Below are 21,491 nucleotides of genomic sequence, written 5' to 3' on the forward strand. Positions count from 1 at the left end.
CAGAGCCTCTAGGTGTAACGGTAACGCCCCTGTTGCTTCTAGAGTCTCATTTGCATATATTAAAACATAATTTTTCTCAGCAATGCGGGCACATATGAGCATGGGACCAACACAGATGCCTTCAGCTGCCAAGCGCACATGTAACAGGTCAGCCAGTGTCATAGGTACAAAACTGCTGATAGATGCCCTTTAAAGGGGTATTCTGGTTCCAGCAAGTTACCCCTATTGCATAAGTTTTTGATTGGTTGGGGTCAGACCACTGAGACCCTCATCGATGATGGGCTGTTGTCCTGTGTCCCCCATTTTATTGGAGCAGTGGACTAACATGCACACCACTGCTTCATTCAAAGTCTATGGGTCTGCTGAAGATGGCGGCATACGTCTATCTCCGGGCACTCCCATAGAGTTTGAAAGGAGCAGCAGCAGCACGCGTGCTTGACCTGCCCCTCTATTCAAACAGGGGACACAGGACCCCCATGTTCGGTGAGGATCCCAATGCTGGGCATAGGGAGCAACTTATTGTTACCGGAGTACCCCTTTTACTGTTATAAAATTAATGCAATTAATAATTCTGTTCATTCATTTCTTTTATATATGACATCAGTTTATGAGAAGCTGGATGAGAACCAATAGGACCCTCCTCAGAAGCCACCGTGATTGTCACTCAGCTTTCCCAGACCCTTGCTTGGTAAATCTGCCCCATGAAGGAGGATTGGAAAAACTGGGCTGCTTTCTTCCAGGAACAGCGCCATGGACCGTGTCTGGTATTGCACCTTGGCTCTGCTGAACTGAGGCTGGCGTGCAATTCCACAAATGACCTAAGGACAGGCGTTGGCGCTGTTTTTAGAAGAAAGCAGCCAATTTCTTTTCTTTAAATTCTGTACAACCCCTTTAAGGGACTGTGTGAAAGCCCTTATGATAGTCGTACAGCAGTTAATCAGGGCTGAAAAACTATCTGTTAAATTCTTTGCAGACTGGTAGCTTTCTTTGGTGCTTGTAAATGATGGGAGTAGTTTCCATAAGTCATTTGAGCCCGAGTACATTTTTAACGGACACTGGACTCGGGATATTCAGCATTCACTTGTTTCTTTTACATCCCTTATGTCCTCCAGTGTGAGGACAGTCTGCTTTACGGTTGCTGCGATATGGCAATAATCTGCTTTGTGGCAGTGTGGGCTGAATGTGCTATATACGGTGCTGTACTATTTGGCACTGCTATGTTGGAATAGCGACGCTGGCAGAGTTATTATGTTGCTGCAAATTGCTGTGTGGGCAGAAATTACACTATGGCAGGGTTCCTTGCTGGGTGCCGGTGTGGCGTGGGCATATTGTCTTAATTATATGTAGTTTTGTGTTTTTATAGCTGCATATTAAATATTTATGAGCATGTGACTATTAGGGGATATCCTACAGTCAGACACTACACGTGGGTAAGGCCATACGTGGCGTCCGCCATGCAGCTGAAAACCGTATCCTTACTACAGGGGTCACTCCGGCTGTTCTAAACCTACAACTCCCAGCGTGCTCCCTTCACTTCTATGGGAGTTGCGAGAATAAGCCAAGCAAGTGTGCAATGCAATGCTGGGAGTGATAGTTTCTTTACAGCTGGAGGTGGCTGACTACTTTCTTACTGTTTACCTGTGCAAGTCTCTATCTTCCCTGCATGAACCAGGACAATCAGGATGAGCGGGACTGTTGCATCTGCAGTCTAAACACTCTACGGCCTGACATTTGGCAGCCCATGCAGATTGCTGGATCTCGTCCGTGTAGACTTCCACGTGCCCCGCTTACCTCTGCTGAGACGATTGCTGGTGCAGGGTGGGCTCTAGAGGGTCATGTACGTGTAGGATATCGCCGAGCAGCTGAGATCTATTGGGAATATTTCATAATGGCTGCAAATGGCCACCCCTGTCCAAGGACGCGTGCCGACCCCGATTTGGGTTGTTGCCATGGAAACATCTACAGAAAAATCGAGCTGAGTACATTGCTGAATAAATGTATATTTTCAGTGTTTACAGGGTTTGGGGGGGGTTTGCGGTACAAGTAGAAGTTTCGCCTCCGGCACTATGTCTCCTTGCAGAACTCTCTGCACGCTCTCGGAAGCAAGGGGAAAAATTGAGTCTTGCCTCGGGGCAGGAATTCATTTGTATAAATGCAATTAATTGAGTAGGCGACTAAGGATTTGGTAGGGAGACGGGGGACTCCTAATTCACAGGGAATTTGGCAGAAAGGACGACATTGGATTTGAAAAAAGGAAATATTTTACTGACCAATTACCTCCTCCACTCATGTGAAATTTAAGATACCCCAAGAGGATGGAAAGAAGACAGAACGGGCAAAGTAGATGGAGCTGACACTTCTTTCTGCCCTATGTTCATGTACTGTACGATCGGGTCACCACTGGCATTATATGGGCGTTCTTCTAGGGGCACATAGGTTGTCAATATGTGTTCTGCTGCTTTCATATGCTTTCACCCTGCAGGCGGAAAAATGTCTATGGATATCAAAGAACATAGGTGGTCTAGGTCAAAGAAGGATCCAGTATTAGCCATATTCAAAGTAAGGAGGTAAAGTCGTGGAGATGGACTCCAGTAAGGATGTAAACTTTTAAATAAATACTTGTACATGGCCAACTACAGGCGATAGGCCGTGAGCAAGTAATGCGAACTACAGTGCATGAACAAATGTCTGTGGACAACCCTTCCAGTTAATGGTTCCCTTGAAGGGGGTCTTCAAGTCTTTTAAATTAAAGGGGTGGTCCAAGTGAAAAAAAAATTATTAAATGTGAAATGCATGGCAGGATAAAAAAAAATAAAAAAAAGTTATCCTCACAGCGCCGAACCCCCTGCGTTCCAGTGCCACTGCTTTGATTCTTCCCAACGCTGCAGCCATGACTTCTTGCATACTGCATCTGACCGCAGCGGCTAGTCACTAGCCTCATCGGTGTATGGCATGAGACTACTGAGTCATAAAAACCAAGCCTGGTGGGGCTGAATGAGAAGGGGGTTTAAAGTGTTGAGTATGCCATTACCATATCTTAAAACCCCTTTAAAAGCTATGTAGACCTTTGGGGCAATTTTTTTAAATTATTGTATTGTACTCATTTTTAGCTAAAAATCTTTTTTTAAATTGGTCTTTATTATCAATATGAAGCCCTTTTCTCTGTGCAGGGCTTAGATGCTCTAAGGCTGAGTTCACACGAGCGTGTCCGGATAAGGTCCGGATGCGTTGCGGCAAACCCGCGCGAGTAGGTACCCAATTGCAGTCAGTTTTGACTGCGGTTGCGTTCCGTTGTTCAGTTTTTATCGCGCGGGTGCAATGCGTTTTGCACGCGCGTGATAAAAAACTGACTGTGGTACCCAGACCCGAACTTCTTCACTGAAGTTCAGGTTTGGGTTCGGTGTTGTGTAAATGTTATTATTTTCCCTTATAACATGGTTATAAGGGAAAATAATAGCATTCTTTAATACAGAATGCTTAGTAGGTGGTCAATTGAGGGTTAAAAAATAAAAAATAATTAACTCACCTTCTCCTCCTCACCTTCTGTATTCAGAATGCTATTATTTTCCCTTATAACCATGTTATAAGGGAAAATAATACAGTGAATAGACTGTCATCTTAGCAACCATGCGTGAAAATCGCACCGCATCCGCACTTGATTGCGGATGCTTGCAATTTTCACTCAGCTCCATTCACTTCTATGAGACCTGCGTTGCGTGATAAACGCACAATATAGAGCATGCTGCGATTTTCATGCAACGCATAAGTGATGCGTAAAAATCACAGCTCATGTGCACAGCCCCATAGAAGTGAATGGGTGCAGATTCAGTGCGGGTGCAATGCGTTCACCTCCCGCATTGCACCCGCGCGGAAATCTCGCCCATGTGAACTCAGCCTAACAGAGGTATCTGACTTTTCTCTCTGCTCTGTCAGCCAGCTAATCTGACTGTCTCCTTATCTCCGTTCTCTAAACACTCACTAAAGCTCAGTCTTTATCTGACTGATAAGAATGTGGCTTAAATAAGTGTTTGTCCTCTTAAAAAATTAGAGATAAGGGCACAAAGTGAAAGTAAAAAGTAGATTTACATATCAATAAAAACAGTTAACCCTTTGTTAAAGAGCACCTCAATATTTAAAAAAAAAAGTCCAATTGAGAAAATAATTTTTAGCCCAAAATGAGTAAAATGCAATCAGAAAAAATTGCTTTTAGGCTGGGTTCACACTTGAGCATTTTACAGCGCGTTCAAACGCGCTGTAAAACGCTCAACACATGAAAACCAATGCTTCCCTATGGCCCTGGTTCTCACTTGAGCGTTTTACAGCGTGTTTGAACTCGCTGAAAAACGCCCTACGCTCAAACAAGTTCTTGAGCTTCTTTGGGGCGTTTTGACGCGCGTTTGTGGCCATAGGACACTGCAGTCAATCACACAAACGCGCGTCAAACGCGCGTTTACTATTGCAAAAAACGTGCATTTAAACGCGCATATCAAATACGCTCAGGTCTGAACCCAGCCTTAAAGGGAATCTGTGATCCCGAAAACACCCACCAAACTAGAGTAAGCGGTGTATAGTGCAAGTGACACAGAGTCCGGTAATGTAGTTTTTATCTTCATACTCACTTGGGTTCCGACACTGAGCGCCGACAAACCAGCATTCAAATGCATTGAGAGGACTCCTCGTTAAGTCCTCTCCATTATGTGCATGAGCTCAGGAGTCCTCTCAATGCGTTTCACTGCTGGTTTGTCGGAGCACAGCTTCAGAATGCGAGACTCTGCCTCACTTGCACTATACACCCCTTAATCTACTTGGAGGGGTGTTTTTGAGGTGACAGATGCCCTTTAATGACCTGAATAAATGCACTTTCTGGAGCACCTCTGCCCATTGTTAATGTGAGGTCCATTTGATTGTGGCTGGTACAGTAGAGGTCCCCTGATGTTGTACTTATCATTAGGCAACCCATCAGTGGAGGGGAGTAACATTGAACTACACAGCAGCAGGTAATACGAAGTATTGCTGTGTCCTTTGAAGTAAATAGGCCTGGTTCCTCTAGAGAGAGGGTCACTTTGTGTAGGTGGACCTCCCATTTATCTAATTTGTGTGTTCTAATAAGGTATATTGATAGGGGCTGTCCAAAACAGCCTCCTTCCTCTTTCAAACAGGTCGGTTCATGACATCTGCCAAGTTAAAGTAGCGCCAATCAACTCTAGGTGTCGCCATTGTGAACTGGAGACATCTTGGGGCCAAAAAGTCCTGTTACCAAGCAGCAGACCATACAAGGTCCTAAAGCTGGCCTGTGATTGCATCATTTATAGGTGAGGTCTAAGCACCATCCGCACATGTGCTGCTTGGACCTTGACAGATCGGTTTACACCTTGAACCATTCCATTGTGATGGTAAAAAATTATGATGTAGTACAAAAAAAATTGTGAAAATAGAAATTTAAAGAAGTTGTCCCACAAAAAATAGTCTACATTTTTCAAACCAGCACCTGGATCTGAATACTTTTGTAATTGCATGTAATAAAAAAATTTGTATCGCCGCTGAGTTATTAACAGAATTTTATCTGTGCAGCGCCACCTGCTGTTTGCCCTTTTTTCTAAATTCCCTGTCCAGCTCACTGAGGTGGACGTACATGCTCAGTTCATTCCACCAGCTGCAGGAGAAAGGATACTCCCCCTGAGCTGCCAGGTGAAATAAATCTAGCAGAGCAATCTCTGGGTCCATGGCTGGTTAGAAAGAGACTGTCATGTATTATATGATGTCTGATTATAATTTTTTTCTTACATTAATCATGGAATAACCCCTTCAATGAAGCAGGTTTTTCTGCCGTTAATTCTACGTGTCTTCATAGATCTTCCCCTGGCACTGGGGACCTCATGTCACGCCAGATGGTGTAGGATTTCCCCCCCATTTTATTTTTATATAATGTGGGCATTGTCTGGATTAGAAGTGTCAGGAAGCTATCGTATGTAGTTTAATGGCCCATTAAAATCTAGGGCAGAAGGATACATGCCGTTGCTCTGCGGTCACGACTTCGTTAGAAGGTTCCAGCTTGGAAAAAATCCAGTGTACTCTACATAAGAAGCTGCTTTGTAAATACATTGCGTTGCTTATCTGTTGGCGATCCACAGTTACTGCCATTATTATAGTCCAGAGCTGCATTCACAATTCTGCAGGCTTCGGAGCTGCTGATCCCCAGACTGTCCGTCTGCTTTAGTGATTTGCAGTCTGCTGTAGTCTTTATACCGGGCACTGGACAATCTTACATAGAAAAACTTCTTCCAGAAACTGCACCACAGCTGCCCTCAGATTGTAGTTGGTATTGCGGCTCAGATCCCTTAAAGGCTATAGAAACGTTCCGGGCATTTTTTTATGATTGCATATATTTATTTTGGGCTAAAAAACAGTTTTTTCAATTGTTCTTTATTAAAAATATTCTACCATTTCTGAGATACAAGGTTTTAAAAAAAATCTATCTATTTGCAGAGTATCACTTTTTGGTCCCATCATCTGACAGCTCATGTGTAACTCTTGGCTTAAATAAGCATTTATGAGGTCAAGAGATCAGAGATGAGAGCTACACATGAGCCTTCAGATGACAATATTCAAAGAAAACAAAAAGTAGCAGCTTGCAAACAGACTGATTTTAACCCCTGTAACTGAGAAATGGGAAAAAAAGCCCCTTAACGTGAACATAGCCTTTAAAGTAAATGAGCATGAGCTGCAATACCACGCGCAACCTGCAGGCAGGGGTAGTACTGTTTTTAGAAGAAAATAGCCATGTTTCCTTATCCTGGACAAACCCTTGAACTCAGCTAAACTGTGTCTTTTACCATAGTAACATAGTAACATGGTTTATAAGGCCGAAAAAAGACATCTGTGTATCCAGTTCGGCCTGTTATCCTGCAAGTTGATCCAGAGGAGGGGAAAAAACCCTGTGAGATAGAAGCCAATTTCCCTCACTTTAGGAAAAAAAATTCCTTCCTGACTCCAATCAGGCATCAGAATATCTCCCTGGATCCCCGACCCCTCTCTAGTAGCTATAGCCTGTAATATTATTACGCTCCAGAAATACATCCAGGCCCCTCTTGGACTCTTTTAGTGAGTTCACCATCACCACCTCCTCAGGCAGAGAGCTCCATAGTCTCACTGCTCTTACCGTAAAGAATCCTCTTCTATGTTTGTGTACAAACCTTCTTTCCTCCAGACGCAGAGGATGTCCCCTCGTCACAGTCCTGGGGATAAATAGATGATGGGAGAGATCTCTATACTGACCCCTGATATATTTATACATAGTTATTAGATCTCCCCTCAGTCGTCTTTTTTCTAAAGTGAATAACCCTAATTTTGATAATCTTTCAGGGTACTGTAGTTGCCCCATTCCAGTTATTACTTTAGTTGCCCTCCTCTGGACCCTCTCCAGCTCTGCTATGTCTGCCTTGTTCACAGGAGCCCAGAACTGTACACAGTCCTCCATGTGTGGTCTGACCAGTGATTTGTAAAGTGGTAGCACTATGTTCTCATCACGGGCATCTATGCCCCTTTTGATGCGACCCATTATCTTATTGGCCTTGGCAGCAGCTGCCTGACACAGTTTTTTTCAGCTTAGTTTGCTGTTTACTAAAATTCCTAGATCCTTTTCCATGTCAGTGTTACCAAGTGTTTTATCATTTAGTATGTACGGGTGACTTACATTATTCCTTCCCATGTGCATAACCTTACATTTGTCACTGTTAAACCTCATCTGCCACTTATCTGCCCAAGCCTCCAATCTATCCAGATCCCTCTGTAGCAGTATACTGTCCTCTGTAGTATATATACAGTATACTGTCCTCTGTAGTATATATACAGTATACTGTCCTCTGTAGTATATATACAGTATACTGTCCTCTGTAGTGTATATATACAGTATACTGTCCTCTGTAGTATATATACAGTATACTGTCATCTGTAGTGTATATATACAGTATACTGTCCTCTGTAGTATATATACAGTATACTGTCCTCTGTAGTGTATATATACAGTATACTGTCCTCTGTAGTGTATATACAGTATACTGTCCTCTGTAGTGTATATATATACAGTATACTGTCCTCTGTAGTGTATATATACAGTATACTGTCCTCTGTAGTGTATATATACAGTATACTGTCCTCTGTAGTGTATATATACAGTATACTGTCCTCTGTAGTGTATATATACAGTATACTGTCCTCTGTAGTGTATATATACAGTATACTGTCCTCTTCCGTGTTAACTACTTTACACAGTTTATTGTCATCTGCTAAAATTTATATTTTATTTCTACAAGATCATTAATAAATATATTGAAGAGAATAGGGCCCAATACTGACCCCTGAGGTACCCCACTAGTGACAGTGACACAATCTGAGTATGTACCGTTAATAACCACCCTCTGTTTTCTATCACTCAGCCAGTTACTTACCCACACACAGACATTTTCTCCCAGTCAAGCATTCTTGAAAATGAAATGTCAGCAGAATTATGAATACAGCTCTGGGGTATAATGAAAGCTAGTAATAGGCAATTCAATGTGTTTACAACGTTGCTTAACTTTTTTTTTTATGTAGATTATTTCCATATATACACTTTACTGGTGATGTTGGCTGGAGGAGGGTGTTTTTTTATATTTTCTTCACTTTTTGTTATATATGTATGGCCGAACTTACTAGTGGCGCAGTGTCAGTTCTGTGTACTGTATTTGTTTGCACGCCCTATCCGTCCTCACCCATCTGACCAATTAATCCAGGATCAGCGAGGGATGGGAAGTCTGAATTTATGATGATGATGAAACTTGATGCTGTGTTGAAATTATAGTTATTGTAGCTGAAGTCGATTGGTCAATGGCTAATTGTCGCTCATACGTATAATCATTGCATTAGTGAAATCAGAACCTCTTAGCAGACAATGTCACTTGGCATGTTAAAGGGGATTTCTGGTTGGTGGGTGGGTTTATATGGCGGGGTTCCTCTGTTTACAGCAACCAACACAGATCTCTTCAGCTGCCACGCGCACATGTAACAGGTCAGCCAGTGTCATAGGTACAAAACTGCTGACAGATGCCCCTTAAAGGCGTTGGAAGCCCATTCAGTTGGCAATATGGCATCAAGCCCTAATTGAAATGGGTCTGACTTTATGACTAATTGTCAACAAACAGAAGAAACATGAACCCCTGTTCTCAGCATTGGTGGCGGTCCCAGTGGTCGTACCCCTGCCTGTTTGAGAAGAGGGGATGACTTTACATAACCGGAGTCTCCCTTTAATGTGCCTAACATACATTATATTGGGAATTATATAGCTCAGGTATGGTGATACGGGTAGCGGTGGGCGTCCGTGCTGAACGAGCGTGTGAATCTCATTCTCAGCTACACTCCCATTATAAAGATAGCCAGTGTTTATTTTTCCGATTTTCCTGGATCCGAGCGCACAGACGGTTTACATGCATCAGGATTTGGATCTCGTCTAATTTGTTTATTTCTGCCTTCAGTAAGAAATCAGGAATTGGGATTAAAGTCAAGAATATTTCCATTTTGTCAGGAATCCTGCATTTATGTGGGAATATGTCGGTGATGTGATGAACTCCAAGCCAAATTGACAGATGGAAAAAAGCAGGATTTTTGATTAGTTAGTTTCCAGTTAAAGGGATTTTTCCGGAAATATCTACTATTGTAGGATTCATACTAAGTCCAGTCCCCTGCTTTTTTACTTCCAGCTTGGCGTGGGCATGGTTTCCTGCTCCACTGCAGCCAATGACTGGCTTCAGCAGTGACATGTCGCTTTTGTACACGGAAGCAAAGAAGCAAGCCATTGGCTTCTGCAGAGCATGTGACCTTGCCCGGCCGGAAGATGGACACATGGGGGCCAGTCAATGGGACCAGAGCGTGGGGAAGTATGAATCTTTCAATAGCAGAGGCAGGCTGCAGCCGTCACTTAAAGGCTAGTTATTCCTCAAAAAAAACCTTTAAGCTGACCATACATATAACCAGCAGGTCCCTGAAATAATCCAATAGAAATCTGGGCCCCATCCCCTCCCTCGTTCATTATTTTTTGCACTAATTAAAGGCGTTGTCTGTTTTGCAATTTCTTTTTTTTTTTTTCTTAAAGGGGTCTCCTGACAATCTGATCACGGGTTTTCCTGCTGTCGGGATCCCCAGTGATGAACTGTAATGTGTATGAGGGCATGGCAGAATGACTGTCTCTGTGATGTGTAGACTTAAGGGGCCCTCCAGAGCGGGAACATGGGTGAAATCTAGACGAATGAGCTCTGAAGGAAACAGTACAGATTTCATAGATGAAGCACATTTTTGTGCAAATTTACCTGAAAATGAATATGCAGTCACATTGGTAAAAGTGAGCCAACGTGAAGATAGCACACGGTATGTATGATCAGGGCGAGATCCCATCTGCGTGGCCGCTCTCCACGCTGGAAGGTACTCGCCGATCTTTATTAGGAGCCTTGTAAATAGATAGAAGCTGATCGCAGGGGCTCCCAGCTGTGAGAGGGTCTGCACTAAGGAAAGAGGGGACCCGCCGCCGTGAGAATAGTTTTTTTTTTAAGGTTTACACATAAAGCATTAGCCCACCATTTATAGGACTGGGGAGGAGAAGCGATGACTTGCATCAGCATTTGGGTAGAGGGATCTGCTTTATCTATCCACCCCTGTGATTGCTGATTTCAGGCGCATAAAAAGATTGATCTCCGCTCTCAACAAGATGGATGAAATGAAACTAAAATAAACGGTATTTTCTTAGCGCTGGTTATTCTCCAGCCACACACAATCAAAGCCTGATTCAGACCAGTTACTGAAGTACAATTCCTGCCCCAAAAATATGTTTTCCCTATGGTTGTCATACTCCTAGAAATAACTTGTATGAGTAATGCCTTCCAAGAAATATAAAGTATTTTCAGTTTAAAGAAAATCCCAGCTCTGATGGGTAGAAGCCTTGTAATCATGGATGGATGGAGATCTGCCTCTCTGAGAGTAGCTAGATGGAAGCAAGAAGAAGTCACGGCCCAGTAGTTCTATTATAAGGGAGCGGACAGGGCTCTGACAACGTCTTAGGCTGAGTTCACACGGGCGAGTATTCCGCGCGGGTGCAATGCGGGAGGTGAACGCATTGCACCCGCACTGAATCTGGACCCATTCATTTCTATGGGGCTGTGCACATGAGCTGTGATTTTCACGCATCACTTGTGCGTTGCGTGAAAATCGCAGCATGCTCTATATTGTGCGTTTTCCACGCAACGCAGGCCCCATAGAAGTGAATGGGGCTGCGTGAAAATTGCAAGCATCCGCAAGCAAGTGCGGATGCGGTGCGATTTTCACACACGGTTGCTAGGAGACGATCAGGATGGAGACCCGATCATTATTATTTTCCCTTATAACATGGTTATAAGGGAAAATAATAGCATTCTGAATACAGAATGCTTAGTACAATAGCGCTGGAGGGATTAAAAAAAATAATAATAATAATTTAACTCACCTTAGTCCACTTGCTCGCGCAGCCGGCATCTCTTCTGTCTTCATCTTTGCTGTGTGCAGGAAAAGGACCTGTGGTGACGTCACTCCGGTCATCACATGATCCATCACCATGGTAAAAGATCATGTGATGGACCATGTGATGACCGGAGTGACGTCACCACAGGTCCTTTTCCTGCACACAGCAAAGAAGGAGACAGAAGAGAAGCCGGCTGCGCGAGCAAGTGGACTAAGGTGAGTTAAATTATTATTATTATTTTTTTTACCCCTCCAGCCCTATTGTACTATGCACTCTGTATTCAGAATGCTATTATTTTCCCTTATAACCATGTTATAAGGGAAAATAATACAATCTACAGAACACCGATCCCAAGCCCGAACTTCTGTGAAGAAGTTCGGGTTTGGGTACCAAATATGCCGGTTTTTCTCACGAAAATTTTCCCGCAACGCACCTGCACCTTTTCCCGCAACGCCCGTGTGAACTCAGCCTTAGGGTACAATCATTTATTGCGGTCGGGTTATTGTTTCTTTTTTTCCTCTTTGCTCCGTTTTGCAGTAATTTTGGCAAAAAACCATTATTGTATCGCAGCGTGTGAAATCACCTATTCCGGGTGTCCTTTCTAATGGTCTCTCAATCGTGACGAGGGCGCCAAGTGTCTGATTGGTGGGAACCCCCATGCCACTCCATGCCGGAGATAGCCAAGCGAGGTCCCATAGAGATTGAATGGAGCAGCAGTGCGCATGCTCGACTGCCACTCTGTTTAAATGAGGAAGACGGGACCCCCGTCCTCATGATCGGTCAGGGTCAACCCCTTTAATAGATGACAAAGCACCCAACTAGAGGACCTGCATCAGCATCCAGTCATGGTCAGATGGATCTGCTTGATCGATCTATCCCTTTTGGATCCGTAATGTTCATATCCAGAGACCCGTTATTGTGCACTATTTGTACTCGACGGCATCAGCGTAATTCTTTTACACACCCGAATCTCAGTTTGGCGCCGGGAGAACACTACAAAGCGCAATTAACCCTTTGAAGCAGTATTTCTAAGGCAGAAGCGATGATTGACAATGCTGCTGTCTTCAAGATGAGGGAAAAATCTCAGTTGCACCAATGTTGTTCTGGGCTTTTTTTTTGGAGTTGGCCAAACTGACTGAATGTTAATGCCCGGGTACCACCAAGATCCGTAAATAGAATCTGATCCCGATAGGATTTCATCAGGTATTGCATTAATCCAGGCTGGACAATAGCCATCACGCCACTTGCACGGGGCTGTCATTCAACTAGGATGTGCAGGTGGCAATTCATAGCCTTAGGATCGTGCGGCTCCCTGATATCCACATGAATGCAATTACACAATGGTTAAGCCGTTCAGCGGGGTAAGAACTCCCCGTTAGTGCATGTGTGCAAGTTCCTGCAGAACATTACACGGGATAATTGTGATAACCGGCGGAATTCGCCCTGAAACGCCCGTCATTCCGGCACCGTGTCCCGGGATTAGAACGCGAGATTGAAGGGCTAAAAAGAATTAATCTGAGACTTGAATCACACTTCAGGGAATCAATTTGTAAGACCTCAGGGGGATATTGAAGGAATCTGTTTAGTAGATGCAAGCGATCAGAGCCGGGTGTATGTTACTTACAGTGAGGCGCGCATATTTCTGCTAATGGATTGCGCCACATTATCGGAGCGAATATAGCTGTTGGCTTTTATTCCGTCCGTTTTCACATAGCCGGGGTATTTATTCCCTGTTATATGCCAGCTGCCTGCTCCTAATCTTATTATGATGGAATACCCCAGTGAGTAGACCCGTATCGACATGAATAATTCATTTTCTGTGTGTAGGTAAAAATTAATATTGCATAGAGGGCAGAGATTGTGATCTTGGTGATGTATAGTCTGTCTAACAATGCATTGGGCTTGTCAACGTTATAAGTATACTTAATTTTAAAGGGGAAGGCGCCGTCTATGTTATTGCTGTAATTGTTCATTTCTCGTTGTGCTTGGTTGTGACGGCGCATGATATCAGGTCTGTGCATTGGATAGAAAATATGTACCGGTAATTAATTCAGGAAGGACGTATGGACAATTGCACCCTATGCTGTTTATGTGCATATAGCCATTTTGTATTTAGATTGTATGGGCGGCTGTATGACACCAGCTCTTATATGTTATCAAGTGTATGGATGGATGAACTGTATCACATGTCTACATGTACAATGTATGGGAGGCAGTATAGCATCACACCTTTTACATGTATAGTGTATGGGCGGCTGTACGGTACCACAACTCTCATATGGTGAGTGTATGGGAAGCTGTTCACTTCTATGTCTTTTGAATGCATATTTCAATGGCTGTACAGTACAAAGTGTCTAGTGTGAAGAGCGTATAAGTGGCTGTATAATGCATTTCTAGTATGCAGAGTGTATGAGTGGGTGTACAGTACAACGTCTCTAGTATGGAGAGTGTATGAGTGGGTGTACAGTACAACGTCTCTAGTATGGAGAGTGTATGAGCGGCTGTACAGTACAGCGTCTGTAGTATGGAGAGTGTATGAGCGGCTGTACAGTACAATGTCTCTAGTATGGAGAGTGTATGAGCGGCTGTACAGTACAGCGTCTCTAGTATGGAGAGTGTATGAGCGGCTGTACAGTACAACGTCTCTAGTATGGAGAGTGTATGAGTGGGTGTACAGTACAACGTCTCTTGTATGGAGAGTGTATGAGCGGCTGTACAGTACATCTAGTATGGAGAGTGTATGAGCGGCTGTACAGTACATCTAGTATGGAGAGTGTATGAGCGGCTGTACAGTACAACGTCTCTAGTATGGAGAGTGTATGAGCGGCTGTACAGTACAACGTCTCTAGTATGGAGAGTGTATGAGCGGCTGTACAGTACAGCGTCTCTAATTTCGAGAGTGTATGAGCGGCTGTACAGTACAACGTCTCTAGTATGGAGAGTGTATGAGCGGCTGTACAGTACAACGTCTCTAGTATAGAGAGTGTATGAGCGGCTGTACAGTACAACGTCTCTAGTATGGAGAGTGTATGAGCGGCTGTACAGTACAACGTCTCTAGTATGGAGAGTGTATGAGCGGCTGTACAGTACAACGTCTCTAGTATGGAGAGTGTATGAGCGGCTGTACAGTACAACGTCTCTAGTATGGAGAGTGTATGAGCGGCTGTACAGTACAGCATCTCTAGTATGGAGAGTGTATGAGTGGGTGCACAGTACAGCATCTCTAGTATGAGTGGGTGTACAGTACAACGTCTCTAGTATGGAGAGTGTATGAGCGGCTGTACAGTACAACGTCTAGTATGGAGAGTGTATGAGCGGCTGTACAGTACAACGTCTCTAGTATGGAGAGTGTATGAGCGGCTGTACAGTACAACGTCTCTAGTATGGAGAGTGTATGAGCGGCTGTACAGTACAACGTCTAGTATGGAGAGTGTATGAGCGGCTGTACAGTACAGCGTCTCTAGTATGGAGAGTGTATGAGCAGCTGTACAGTACAGCTTCTCTAGTATGGAGAGTGTATGAGCGGCTGTACAGTACAGCGTCTTTAGTATGGAGAGTGTATAAGCGGCTGTACAGTACAGCGTCTCTAGTATGGAGAGTGTATGAACGGCTGTACAGTACAACGTCTCTGGTATGGAGAGTGTATGAGCGGCTGTACAGTACAACGTCTCTAGTATGGTGAGTGTATGAGCGGCTGTACAGTACAACGTCTCTAGTATGGAGAGTGTATGAGCGGCTGTACAGTACATCTAGTATGGCGAGTGTATGAGCGGCTGTACAGTACATCTAGTATGGAGAGTGTATGAGCGTCTGTACAGTACATCTAGTATGGAGAGTGTATGAGCGACTGTACAGTACATCTAGTATGGAGAGTGTATGAGCGGCTGTACAGTACATCTAGTATGGAGAGTGTATGAGCGGCTGTACAGTAAATCTAGTATGGAGAGTGTATGAGCGACTGTACAGTACATCTAGTATGGAGAGTGTATGAGCGGCTGTACAGTACATCTAGTATGGAGAGTGTATGAGCGGCTGTACAGTAAATCTAGTATGGAGAGTGTATGAGCGACTGTACAGTACATCTAGTATGGAGAGTGTATGAGCGGCTGTACAGTACATCTAGTATGGAGAGTGTATGAGCGGCTGTACAGTACAACGTATATGGTCCTTAGAATCCGATGATTCTACATGTATAGAAATGCAGTTGTGATGTGTTCTGTGTATAAAGATGTCTCCAATCCATATTTGCACATAATGTTAATTTTGGGTCTTTTTCTTCCTGTAGAGCTCATGGAGTCTCGCACGGCTCGCTTCTTCAGCTTCGGATTTAACACCAGTGACTACAGGATCCTCCTCCTGGACCAGGATCAGGACCGGATGTATGTGGGGAGCCGCGACTACCTGGTGTCCATGGACCTCGGAAACATCAACCGTGAGCCCCTAATTGTAAGCCCAGGAAGGGTTGTGTGCACGGCACTGGCACAATTCAGAAATATCACACATTATGGACTCTCAGTCCCTTCCTTCCTGCTGGGACACCAGTTGGTTTATACCATAGTCTGGGTAGTTTGACATTTTTTAGGGGGAAAAAAATGGAGACACCTGCAAGATATCAAGTTTGTTCAGTAATTATAGAAGAACGTATTAATTCTGGGTGGAATATGAACTAATGATATCAGCTGGAAGTCCTGTCAGCCGCCTGAGCCCAGAGAGCTGCAGAATAATGTGACATGATAGATGAGGGCAAGTGCTGGAATGGAAACAGGTGGATGCAGAAGGGGGGAGTATATAGGAGTATACAGGAATACCCAGTGACTGCTGTGAGAGGGGTGCAGGTAGCCGTCACAACAGGACCCCCCCCCCCCATTACCTGCAGCTCTGTATGAACGGTACCATGTCTTATCTGTGTAATGTTCACGGTTAGGATCTTCAGTAGCTCCTGAAGACCATGGAGAAGTCTCCAGCGCATGCAAAGGCGCAGAGGGCGCACACGCATGGGCATCAGTGACCTAGCTCTAGAGCCCAAATCATTATGATTTGCTAGGGAGCAAGTAAGTACATATAAGTGTGTGCACCTTATAGACCAGGGGCCAGCAACCTCCGTCACTCCAGCATGCCCACTTGCTCTGCAGTTCTCAAAACTATGAAGCATGCTGGGATTTGTAGTTTTGCACCAGCTGGGTGCCGGAGGTTGCTCACCCCGGGTAGTGGTCCTAGGTATAGGCCCGAGAGAGTCCCGCTGTATTCCTGGTTAAATCTATATATGTTAGAGATCAGACATGTTCCCCACCAACCAGAATACTACAGACAAGCAGAGCTTTATTTTTTCCTTGTAAATCAATAAAATAAAATAATTCAGTCCTCATCTTTTCTATGATTTACTGCACTGCCTTATTGCAATGAGCGATACATCCGTAGCCCTACATCACTACCACTGGTGATACATCTGTATCCTTACATCACTACCACTGGTGATACATCTGTATCCTTACATCACTACCACGATACATCTGTATCCTTACATCACTATCACTGGTGATACATCTGTATCCTTACATCACTACCACTGGTGATACATCTGTATCCTTACATCACTATCACTGGTGATACATCTGTATCCTTACATCACTACCACTGGGGATACATCTGTATCCTTACATCACTATCACTGGGGATACATCTGTATCTGTACATCACTACCACTGGTGATACATCTGTATCCTTACATCACTATCACTGGGGATACATCCGTATCCCTACATCACTATCACTGGTGATACATCTGTATCCTTACATCACTATCAGTGGTGATACATCTGTATCCTTACATCACTACCACTGGTTATACATCTGTATCCTTACATCACTATCAGTGGTGATACATCTGTATCCTTACATCACTACCACTGGTTATACATCTGTATCCTTACATCACTATCACTGGTTATACATCTGTATCCTTACATCACTATCACTGGTGATACATCCGTATCCTTACATCACTACCACTGGTGATACATCTGTACATCACTACCACTGGTAATACATCTGTATCCTTACATCACTACCACTGGTGATACATCTGTACATCACTACCACTGGTAATACATCTGTATCCTTACATCACTACCACTGGTGATATATCTGTACATCACTACCACTGGTAATACATCTGTATCCTTACATCACTACCACTGGTGATACATCTGTACATCACTACCACTGGTAATACATCTGTATCCTTACATCACTATCGCTGGTGATACATCTGTATCTGTACATCACTAGCGCTGTTAATACATCTGTATCCTTACATCACTATCACTGGTGATACATCTGTATCCCTACATCACTACCACTAGTGATACATCCGTATCCGTACATCACTATCACTGGTGATACATCTGTATCCGTACATCACTATCACTGGTGATACATCTGTATCTGTGCATCACTAGCGCTGTTGATACATCTGTATCCTTACATCACTACCACTAGTGATACATCTGTATCCTTACATCACTATCACTGGTGATACATCTGTATCCGTACATCACTATCACTGGTGATACATCTGTATCCGTACATCACTATCACTGGGGATACATCTGTATCTGTACATCACTACCACTGGTGATACATCTGTATCTGTACATCACTATCACTGGGGATACATCTGTATCTGTACATCACTACCACTGGTGATACATCTGTATCCTTACATCACTATCACTGGGGATACATCCGTATCCCTACATCACTATCATTGGTGATACATCTGTATCTGTACATCACCATCACAGGTGTGATGCATCTGTATCCCTACAGAAGTGACTTGTGCAGAGGACGGCCTTACATCTGTATAGGGTCTGATTTACAGTACGTGCCTGTTCTGTTTTCTCACTGTCAGATTCATTGGCCAGCTGCCCCAAGTCGGCAAAAGGAATGTCTCATGGCCGGGAGGGGACGTGCGGTGAGTATACCAGCCTGCCCTTTACTTTACTTCTAATGCATTTCTGTGTCTAAGTTCTCTGCCGCCCCACACCGCTTTATGTTATTCCCTCAGATGTCTTAGGATAGGCAGTGCCCACTTCAGCCATTTGGCCTCTGTGTATAACTGCGAAGTGCTGCACTTCAATATATCTCACGGAAGAGCAGCCGAGAAGTGATATCGTGCACAGAGGAACAATACATGTCATGTGCAAGCTCATGAAGTATGAACATAATGCTTCTTTCCATACATTGATGGATTTAAATGGGGGGAGCGGTCGGAGAAAGGTTTCAAGATTTGCTGGCTAGGAGACATATGATCAACACCGTAGGCCTAGCATTCCACTAATTCCACTGTTAGGCTATTACATATTGCCAATACTAGCTCCTTTTTTTTTCTGAAACTGCCCTCCTGTGGTTGGTCATTTTCACCCAGTTCTGTAAATGGAGCAGGAAAGTCATTTGACATATCCAGAGATGGGAGAGGCTCCGGCATATTGGGACACCTCAGCATATGTCCCCGACTATCCGACCCTTTACTTCTGGAATGATTCGCATAAACCATAGACGATACCTTCATATTTTAGTCATTTGTTCTAATATCAACATTTCTACCGTTCTGTCGTCTTCTTACCTCTCATATCACACATTATCCCATAGGACGAGTGCTCCAATTACCTGCGTGTCATTCAGCCACTGAACCGGACGCATCTCTACACCTGTGGGACGGGTGCTTATCAGCCTCAGTGCACCCTTATCTACCGGGGCTGGAGGTCCGAGGTGAGGAGTGTAACACGTTCATGGTGACATCACTGTGGGAAACGCTGATGTCACTCATCTACTAGTTCAACATCATATATAAATAGGTGCTTTCCAAGTCTGAGTAGTCTTAAAGAAATATTTTATAGAATTTGATTTTCTTTTTTATATATAAAGGATAGATTTGTAATGGATCCCACCGACTTGTATATAATACATGCATTCCGTATTTTGCGGAACAGAACAGCTGGCCCCTAATAGAACAGTCCGGTCCTTGTCCGTTATACGTACTATAATAGGACATGTTCTATATTTTTGCGAAACGGACATACGGAAACGGAATGCACACAAAGTAACTTCCGTTTTTTTCCGGACCCATTGAAATGAATGGTTCCGCATACAGTCCGCCCAAAAAAAGGAACAGACACGAAAAGAGAATGCGTTTGTGCGTATGAGCCCTTATTTATGATGTAATGGATCCCACCGACTTATATGGGACTCTTTTACTGGGTTAGAATAGTTAGCAGGCTGCACCATTCAGCTTGAAGGGAACCTGAATGCCAGTGTGAACAGAGACTTAGGCGCCCATATATGATGAGCACTCATGCAGCCGACGGCTATCACTCCAGGTACACGTCTGCTCGGCTTGGCCCAGCATGCAAGTGTTCTCAGTAGGAAGAGGGGAGGCCAGACTGCTCGGCGGAGAGTCGTGTGGCTTCCATACACATTAGATGGTTGGCTGGTCCCACCAACATTGGCGGGTTCGGCCGATGCACATCTACTTTTTTAGATGTTTCAGGCTTCTCTTTCAGTATAAGAATTGCAGCACCACCTTGTGGTTGACAGAGGTTACTACAAGGAATATATCCACGTGAACCCCAACATCCCAGCTAGAATGCTATCCTTACAGCCACATGTTAATTTCTGTACTAAAACACATTGTAGTCAATGGCAGGTTTCTTTATAAAGCTCCCAATTATTGCGAGATGAGTTGGATCAGAGGGGAAATATGTTCTGTTTTCACCCTCTACACCAATGACTGTCCTCTGTCCTAGGACTATGTATTCCGAATTATTTCTGGTTCTCATGAATCCGGGAAAGGGAGATGCCCCTACGATCCCAAGCAAGAAAACATGGCCACCATTATAGGTGAGTTTCCTTAACTTTCCATGCACATCAGCCATCCCACACGTTTGTATGCAAATAGCTGGTGTAAAAATAAACCCATATTTCATACTACAGATGGGGTGCTGTATGCTGGGGTGCAGGTGGACTACATGGGGACAGACTCTGCCGTTTTCCGCACGATGGGTCACAAACTTCCAATCCGAACCGAGCAGTACGACTCTCGCTGGCTGAATGGTAATACGTCGGTTTTCCTATTTCTTTGAATTCTTGGACGATTTTGCCTGTATTGTAAACTACCCCGAGGGCGGTACAAATATACGGTGTGGGTTGTGTGTTGGTACTGATGTCACCAGAGGACGGCATTACCTCAATCAGGGATCTGGCCTGTGTCAAGAGCACGTAAACATGTCGCTGAGATTGGCACAGCCGGGCATGACTCCAGATGCAGAAAGGAAATCTCTGTAAACTGGCATTGTATTACATAATCCCATGCTTCTTCTACCAGATCCGGTATTTGTGGGATCACTGGTGGTGTCCGAGAGCAGCTTCAAAGAGGATGACAAACTCTATATCTTATTCCGAGAACGGAGTCTGGAGGGAGAGAGCGGCCCCGCGGTGGTATCGCGTATTGCACGTATTTGCTTGGTGAGGACTATGCTTTACACTACACTGTAAGGGATCACCAACTATACTGTCCTCAATCACTCGCTCTTATTACAGAATGACGACGGCGGGATGCGCTCGCTGGTCGGAAAATGGACGTCCTTCCTCAAGGCAAGACTCGTCTGCTCTGTTATTGGTCCAGATGGAGTGGAAACATCATTCGATCAGCTACGTGAGTAATATCCTTCAATATCGGGCAGCCACATACAGAGAGAAAAGGGAGTGGTATAGAGTACATATATGTCATAACAAGACTGTCGGTGTACAGCGCCGCAGCAGAGGTTGTGCTATATAACTAATGAGCGGTAATTATAAAATAACACGACGCACTCAGGTGCATTACCAGCGGCTATAGAAGGTCAGCTATGATGCTGGGAGATGATGTCGTACCACCATTAGAAGTGATCTTCACTTCCTGATATGACCGCCC

At 44.1% G+C, this 21,491-nt stretch overlaps 1 protein-coding gene across 1 annotated transcript in view; it reads left to right on the forward strand.

The window, feature by feature from the left end:
• LOC120978001 (semaphorin-3F-like) overlaps nt 1–21,491 on the forward strand; it is a 91,415-nt gene that overhangs the window by 51,744 nt on the left and 18,180 nt on the right. Inside the window, exons 3-9 of the mRNA XM_040406219.1 lie at nt 15,807–15,967; nt 18,432–18,494; nt 19,172–19,291; nt 20,326–20,419; nt 20,513–20,632; nt 20,904–21,043; nt 21,119–21,233. Of these exons, the coding sequence (XP_040262153.1) occupies nt 15,807–15,967; nt 18,432–18,494; nt 19,172–19,291; nt 20,326–20,419; nt 20,513–20,632; nt 20,904–21,043; nt 21,119–21,233 (813 nt within the window). The remainder of the gene's footprint in view (nt 1–15,806; nt 15,968–18,431; nt 18,495–19,171; nt 19,292–20,325; nt 20,420–20,512; nt 20,633–20,903; nt 21,044–21,118; nt 21,234–21,491) is intronic.

Source organism: Bufo bufo, chromosome 8, assembly GCF_905171765.1.
Source record: "Bufo bufo chromosome 8, aBufBuf1.1, whole genome shotgun sequence".
In the NCBI taxonomy this organism is placed as follows: domain Eukaryota; kingdom Metazoa; phylum Chordata; class Amphibia; order Anura; family Bufonidae; genus Bufo; species Bufo bufo.